General features: G+C 44.5%; 1 protein-coding gene across 1 annotated transcript in view; it reads right to left on the bottom strand.

Moving 5' to 3' along the window:
- Positions 1-2203: 2203 nt before the first annotated feature.
- FBXL7 (F-box and leucine rich repeat protein 7) overlaps positions 2204-8351 on the bottom strand; it is a gene marked incomplete at its 3' end in the record, with an annotated part of 182769 nt that continues 176621 nt past the window's right edge. The window contains exons 3-4 of the mRNA XM_080338608.1: positions 7737-8348; positions 2204-2940 (exon numbers count right to left, since the gene is read on the bottom strand). Coding sequence (XP_080194734.1) covers positions 2204-2940; positions 7737-8348 — 1349 coding nt within the window. The remainder of the gene's footprint in view (positions 2941-7736; positions 8349-8351) is intronic.

The following is an 8351-nucleotide window of genomic DNA, read 5'->3' as shown; positions in this document are numbered from 1 at the left end:
TTTTAATTTTTTTTTTTAATAAACAGTTAAATGTTACTAATGAGGCCTTATATTTCATGAGTGCAAATGGCTCAAAATCCCATCATCCTCGGGAATGGGCTTAACATTTAACTATCCTTGGGGCCATTTTGAGATAAAGGATAAACAGAGAGTATATAGCTGGTTCAGATAAAATACACTGTACTACTTGCTGGAAAAGAATCTCTAATTTTAAAAATACAGAAAGGAAAACCAAAGTGATATTAGCTGGTCGAAGGATGGTATCACCCCTTATTAGTCACTGACCAGTAGTAGTAGCAATGACAAATTCATTTTCCATGGCCTTCTTTGCTTTACTACAATCTGATTTATAATTCAGAGCTGATGACATCCTGTATGGTAAGAAACTCAAAATTGGAGGAACATACATAAGTTACAGGACTTTTTGCAGCAGCAGGACAAGTTCCCTCTGCAGGGACACATCCAAACCATTGCTTTTTTGTAATTTGAGAGAGCATCGCTACAACTATTTCCTCAGCAGTTATGTATTTTTTCTTGAGCATCTGGATTTTCACTTCATATCAATGATTTTATTAGTGTTGTCTGGAGATGATGGAACTACTGCTTATGAAAACCAGACATGGTGCTTCCCTTCTTACGTTCTCTACTGAGACATTTATAGTATTTGAGCCGAACATATGAATTCACCTGTCAGTCAGGCACAGGGGGCCTGACTGAAAATATCATCACCCTTAATGTGTCTGGCTTTTAGATCGGAGTATTACATGTGAAAATGGTGAGAAACGGCTGCCAGAAAACTGTGAAGAGAGTAACCATGAAATGACCACACGCTCCGGGGAAGGAGGCAGTGAGAAGGGGGAACCACCAAACCACTCCTGCATGAGCAAGAGTGACCATGAGAGTACAAGGGGCTCCCAGTGACACAGGGCAACGCTGGTGCTTTAATTCCTTGTTGAACAGCAGCTGCTTCTCCAACCTGAGGGAACACACGCAGACGAGGTTTTACAAAATCTAAACCTAGTGTGGATAATGCTTTAAGCCCCTCTGTCCCCAAGGGTGTTATCTAACATCAGGCTTTGAAGTCTCAAGATCAGCCATTTATCCTTTGAACTGGAAGACCACAGGAAAGAGTTGGCTTCCTATGTGTATTAAGGCACATACTGAATTTACCTCAATGCATATGCCTGGTTTGCTCAGGGAGTGTCAACAGCAGCGGTGCCACGGCTGCTGAAGAGACACAGAGAAGGAACAAGGACAGACTTTCCAGTGACAACAATGTGGCACAGCAATTGGGACTGCTCTGTGCAAGCCGCCCTGCAACGCCCCCGAGTCCCCGGTGTACTGCAGTGCTGTCTCAGCTTGTTGCAGAATTACAGCAGCTTCTCAGGCTGATTTGCTGAATTTTCCTTTTGCCAGGCCACCAATATCTCATCTGTTTTCCTTCACTCGGGTGAATGTGTCACCACTTATCAGTGCCAGAAGTCCCTATCTGCTGCCAGAGGGTGGTACCAGACATGCAGGAGAGGGTGGATTCAGAAATGAAGGCAAGTAGTGATGATGCCCAAGTGGCCTGGAGCTGGGCTTTCCAAAAAAATCCATGCATGGCCACAATCTCCAGGTTCACCCAGCAGAGTGCTTGGCAATGGCCAGCAGGTCTTATTCTGCCTCAATCAGGTATGTTTAAGAACATTACCCAGTATTACCTGAGGGATTACAATGGATGACTACCAAGGAGAAACTACTTGGAGACACGAGGATGCTGTATCAGCCATATGGGGCTAAGCTGGGGAACACAGACACATATTGCATAGTCAGCTTCATGAGCACAGCTGGAATTCAAATGTATTTGACACAGCTTAGTAGCATTTCCAAAGGAGAGGTTATGTGCTATTTCCTTTGGAGGTAGCTACTGTAACCTGGGAGAAGATCATGGCTGTTTTGGAAAGGGCACCCCAGTGGGGACGCTGGGCACTCATTGCTTTTGCATTAAGGCAATCTCTCCACAGAGACCCACGGCACCTTAAAAAGTGATCATACAAAAAGCAAACAAAACAGTCCTCTAGAAATCCCCCTCACCCACAACATACAATAAAAGCTGACTCCCGTGAGCTATAGAAAAGACAGCATTACTGAATATGGGAGTGTGTGTTTATACATCAGTGTTTTTAATACTGCATTGGAATGACAGGGGTGGGGTGTCCTTTCAGAAGAAGGCAGGGTTGGTGTGCTCTATAATACAGCGCTTGCAGTGTCGTTTAACAAACCGCAGAGCATCCACAGAGACATCACAGTCCTGCACGTTCAACATCTGCAGGTCGAAACAGTTGGCGGCTACGATCTGCAGGCCCTGCCCAGTGATGCTCTCACACGATTTCAGGCTCAGGCGCTTCAGGTTGAAGCAGTTGAGGGCTAGAAACTCCAGGCCGGTGTCTGAGACCAGAGGGCACTTGCCAATATCTAGCGATTTGAGTTTTGTGCAATTTTTGGCGAGGTACTCCACACCATGGTCCGTGATGCCCTCGCAGCCCCGCGCATTGAGGTAGCGCAGCTTGCTGCAGTATTTGGCTATGTAACGGATGCCCACGTCCGTGATCCGGCCGCAGTGAGCGATGCTAAGGTAGCGGAGGCGCGACTCCAGCTTGGCAATCTCACGCATGCCGAAATCACTGACAAAGCGGCAGTCGCTCACGCTCAGTTCCTTAATGGACGTGCAGTAAATCATCAGGTAGCGGAGACCCTCGTCAGTGATGCGGACACAGCGGCGCAAGTACAGGTGGGTCAGTTGAGTGCAGTGAGCGGCAATGGTGTGCAGTCCTTCGTCCTCCAGAACGAAGCAGTCTGTCATGTCCAAGTAGCGAATGGAGATTTGTTTCCCATGTAAGGGAGACAGCTTGATGGAGGCTTCGCGGGTCAAACTGATGCATGTCACTTTGGAGCAGCCTAGGTGGAAAAACACAGCGAGGTTAAGCAAGCAGTGGAAACAAATAACACAGCAAGACCAGAAAGACGGGCATGAGATTGCATGCTGGATGTGACGAAGATATCTTCATGTTGCAAGAGCAGAATCATCCTGCCTGACTTGTCTGGATTTGTTGTGATGTGTCCCCACAGCAGAGGAAATAATAAACTCCACTGGAGTCAGTGAGCTTTCTTTGGGATTTTGAGTACCAGCAAAGCAACAGACCAATTCTGTCCATATCCCAAATGTAAACTGATGGTCCTCAGTTTATCTAGGGACAGTTTATGATCTGTTACTGCAATACAAGCCCAGTGACAATTTGAGAAAGTGGTACTACATGACAACCGATGCAGTTTTTTGAGCGGAGGCAGTCTCACTGCTGACTGGTGGAGTTTGTAAACCAACATCAGAGGCTCTTTCACCATCCAACCACATTATAAAAAAGACAAACCCCATCCACCCTCCAAATAGCATTTGGAAAACAGATGTGAATTCAGCCCCAAGCCTCCAATGTGGGAAGGATGCAAAACTATGGCAAGACTACGTGCTTGCAGAAGGGTGGAGATTTGGGTAACCTAAGAAGAATGAGGAGAGTCAGCAGAAGCCAACAGACTGGTAGGAGCATGAGAGGACATGGACAGTTGCAGAAAAGGACTGCTTCAAGTGAGAAAGTCTGGCCATGAATGGAGGTAACTAGAGTAGAAGAGAATCACCAGACCTTGCATGTAAAGATGAAGACCTAGATTAAAGGGAAAAACATGCTCACAGACTTCCCCCATTTGTAACCCCACTCTGTGCATGGTAGGGAATTAAAGCTTTTTTTGGAAAGTGCTGTTTCTGCTGCCATGCGAACTGACAGTCTCTGGCTCCTGAAGGGAAATTCTCTGTGCCAAGTTCAGCTGGGCACATTGCATTAGTGTAGCTGGTAACAGCTGCAAGGAGGAATGGAAGGTCTACCTGCTACTGACCAAGGCTCAACAGCATTAGCCATAAATGCTTGCTCAGACAAATTATTCAGCTTACGCCTAAAGAGGTGCCCTCAGGTAGGGGTAAAAGGAGCTTTTCTGTATTGCTGAAACACTGGGCAATGAGGATGAAGTGAACCATGAAAAGCTAGAAACACTAGGATGATGACCTTAGAGCTCTGTCTATCAGAAGTGCTGCACAAATCCTGTAGTCTGGAAGTAAAGAGCATGACAATATATGGAGACCAACTCAAAATCTTCAATAACTCAAACCAATACCACTTTATACAACAGATTCTCATTCAGACACTTAGTGGAAATTATGAATATGCTTCTGTTCTTAAAAACAAAAAGGGAAAACAACCTTTTGAGACAATCCAGATAACACAGATGCTCTAAGAAGTATGGGATATGGACTTGAAACAGTTTGCCACCTACAATTAAGATTTCTACATTCATCATTTGAATTTGCAGCTGGATTTTTAATTTAGGCTTCTGATTTATTTGAACAGATGCAAATTTTACCTTACGCCTCATACAATGCCATATAGGCAAATTGTCCACAGGTCATGCAGAAGCTCTGGGACCTTGAAGAAAAGCACTTTGTTCAATGAACAACATCTTAAAACTGAATGTTGTTATTTCCTCTTCAGACCATGTTGCAGATCTGTCCATGTTATGGTGCAATCTTTGGAAACATGTATGTCTTCAAGTAAGTGTTACGTACATGCTTAATAATGCAAAGTGATTTCTAAGGGGGAGCAGTACAATTCTAATGGTGAAAAATTTCACCTCTAAGATGTTCTTTGGAGTAGGTGCTACAAAATACAGGAGTCTCCAGCCTTGAGTTGGGTTCCCACAAAAGAAGCTGGCACCTAGGCAGAGTTCTGCTGGACCATAGCTGTCTCTATTGCATTTGCCTGAGGAGGTTGCTGGATCGAGGAGTCAGTCTGGATATTTTACATGCTGACCAGAACTCAATTTTAAAATCTGGCTAAGTGAGAATGAAGAGTCCACAAGGCCGAGAAGAACGTTCTGTCTGTTGAGGACCCAATAAGGGGGAACGCTTTAATGATCATAATTAGAAAGTGAAGAGGTCAGAAGTCTCACAGCAGGGTTGGAGTCACATACATCAGTGTGTGATCACTGTTTTGACAAGCTCAGCATCGCCTTGTCTGGTTACTTTGGCTACACTGTAAAATATTTCATGGGAAGGATATTCAAAATGGTTTCACTAGAAAAAGAGTCCATGTTGATATAGAGCTGCCTGATTTTTAGGCAAAATGACAGGTTCCTGGGTCTGCAACAATTTTTCTGTCCTCAATAATAAAAAAGGTAAAAACAAATCTCTTGTAACAGTATTTTCCATCAAGTAAGTATAACTGATTTTTAAAAGGGAGGAGAAACTTCCAAACAGATTGAAAAAAAATGTTGGCTAGCATGTTAGATAATAACTTGCAGTCAAGCTCCACCAGTTTCTAGAGATATATCAGACCTGCCCACAAAGTGGATGCAGAGAGTGACAGAACTTACATTGTGGAAAACTCTGAAAGTTAATACAAACATCTGGATTTGATGTTAAAGATTTTGGTGCGTTATTGCTGCCAAGTAACCGTGCAAGGGGGACAGGGATTCAACTAGATGTACAACTGTGAACTGGGTTTTAATTAACTAGCTACAAGTATAGCATTAACCCCCAGCACATACACCCAACTTCTCTTGCTCAGTATGAAACCAACCCAATGGATCACTTCAGTCCTGAGAACTGCGTGTAGGTGCAAGCCTGTCCTTCTAACTACAGACAGAAGGAGGGGAAAATGGAATCCTGCTTCCAAAACATCCTCCAGAATTACCCACATCAAAACGAAAAAAGTGGACTCAAAACAAGACCCCGGAGACCAATTTTCCTCAATTCATATGCAGGCGCATGCAGCAAAAACCATGTCTGAACCCAAACACTTCTGAGCATGTTAAAATCCAGGATTTTTCCTTCTCCTGCTCCAAAAAGAAAGGACAACTTATAAAAATGTGAGATTAAAATTACATTCTTGTCTCGTTGATCAGACAAAAGTCAAGGAAGGTAGGTATTTTACTTGCCCTCTACACACTTAGGACCAAACTGATGAGCTCTTAGGGACAGACACCATCTCCTAGGTCTGAAAGCTACAGGCTTGGGAAAACCACAGGTGAAGACAGACCCCAAAATAACCTTTTTCAAGACCTGATGTCATCTTTTTATTTTCCCTGCTTTGGAAAAATCCACCTTTGGTTGATAGCATCTCCATCAGTAGGAGCTGTGGAGCAAAGTATTTTCAGCCACCTACATGGAAAGGCCTCAGGTACACTCATGGTGTGCCAAGGCAGTTCACCCTCGCTCAGCAATTCCACTTGTCCTGTCACTCCAGGCCCAGGATACTTGAGCCATTCAACTCTCCTTACCACACTAGAAAATGTAGTAAGAAAAGCAAAAATATGCCAGGCATATAGCCAGCTTGCAAAGCGATACAAAGCTCTAGGTCCAAATCACACAGACACATTTTCTCCCGGTGTTGGAGATGCTTCAACCTGAACATGTGGTGAGCAATCCAGAACTGATGTCAGTATGTACTGATAATAAGCAATTCATATGTGAGGTCACTACAAATAGACTCTGTGTGACAGGACTCCTGTGGAGCCCCACAGAGACTCCTTATCACCTGGCAGTTTCAGAGAGCAATCACAAAAAGTGAATAATTCTGATTAGTTGTTATTTGTTTTGATGCCTTCCATGACATAGGAATATTAGGTGAAACAGGTGGTTAAATCAGTTAAAAAAAAACTAAAAGGAAGAAAAAATAAAGCAAACCAGTGCATACCATTTTGGCAACCTTGGAAAAATCACTTCCTCCGGGTACCAGTGACTCAATAGCACTGCTTCCTATCCCCACTTTGGCCTGCCTGTTGCCATTAGTACTTCTGCAATGGTAAATCTGGTCCGGCTGATTAATAACAACGTAAGACTGCTAACAAGTGAGATCACAACATAAGTGCTGAACATTGAATTTGCTTCAGTGCTCTGCTTGTCTGCATCCTTTCCATTAAGTGCCAATCTATTTACAAACAGGAAACAGGCTGACCTTGGGAAAAAAAATATGTCTAAGGAAACTTGTCTAAAATATTTCTGCTGATCTAAACAGGTACAGCATACATTGCAACTGGGTGAAAGGAAAAGCAGAAAGCCAATAAGCAATTGTAGGCACTGTTTAAAAAAAAAAAGTCCAAGTTAGGAAAGTCTGGTTAAACTAGAAATGAAAACAAGGGGACCTTGAAGTTTAGCTAGGGTTGACAATTGATATTTATATCCAGACAAAAGCCTAGCACTGATTCTGAACTCCTTTTCAAGCCACTTGACAGATCTATACATTCTATCTATATAACTGACATACAAATCATACATCTATGAAAACAATAAAACAAATTTTGCTGAAGTAACTAGCCCTTAGGGTATGATGTAGCACTGACTGTAAAGTGGCCTCTTGTAAGGCTGCTTTGTGCAAAAATCTATGAAAAGTACTCCTGCTATTTGAATGGGCCATCTCTGTTAGCTTGTCTCCATGGGATGAGGCCTGGCCACTCAAGGGGTACTGCTGGCATTTGCGGTGCTGAGATTTTAGTGGTGCCTGTCTCACCAGCACTTTGTTAGGACACTGGCGTGCATTCCTACTTCGAAAGACAATACAGAAAGGAAACGCTGTACAGGTATAGGGCCGGGGAGTTGGCCAGCATGAGGATTTTAGAATCAGAGGCACCCCTATTGAAATATTTCCTGTTACCTGACACATCCAGGTGTTCCAGGTTTGGGCACAGTGACACGACATCAAAGACTGCCTCATTGGAGATGTTGTAACAGCCAGACACCTCCAGCCTCCTCAGTTCTGGACAGCACTGGGCAATGGTGTAGAGTCCTCTATCTGTGAGCCGCCTGCAGCCACTAACTATTACCGTCTCCAACATGAGACAGACGTTGGGTGTATCCTGACAAAGCCTCCGGGTCAGCACTTTAAGAGCCCTGTCTACGTTGATTGTCTCGCCGGTCAGGCGAATAGTCCTCCAAAGTCGGGGGTCCCAGGCAAGGTTATACCAGCGGCGGCACACCCGGGCGCAGCGGCACAGCTGGTTGGTGGGAAGGAAGGAGAATATCTGGATCATGGAGTGGTCGGGCAGCCGGTCGATGTTGGCCTGTTCCTTCTGGTGCTTGGATGCCAGCCGGATGAGAGGATGAGTGAGACGGGTTGGAGGAGGTGAGTGGACCATGGCAACAGTTTCCCCAGTGACTGAGGATGAAGACGTCGATGACCCTCTGCCATTTTGGAAACCAGGGGAATTCGGCGGAAATATTAATGCTGGACTGGGTGTGCTGAGTGTCCGCATGCTCAGGTCGGAGTCTG

The sequence above is a fragment of the Nesoenas mayeri genome (genome assembly GCF_963082525.1).
Source record: "Nesoenas mayeri genome assembly, chromosome: 2".
NCBI lineage: Eukaryota > Metazoa > Chordata > Aves > Columbiformes > Columbidae > Nesoenas > Nesoenas mayeri.
This window is presented reverse-complemented; position numbering and strand designations above follow the sequence as displayed.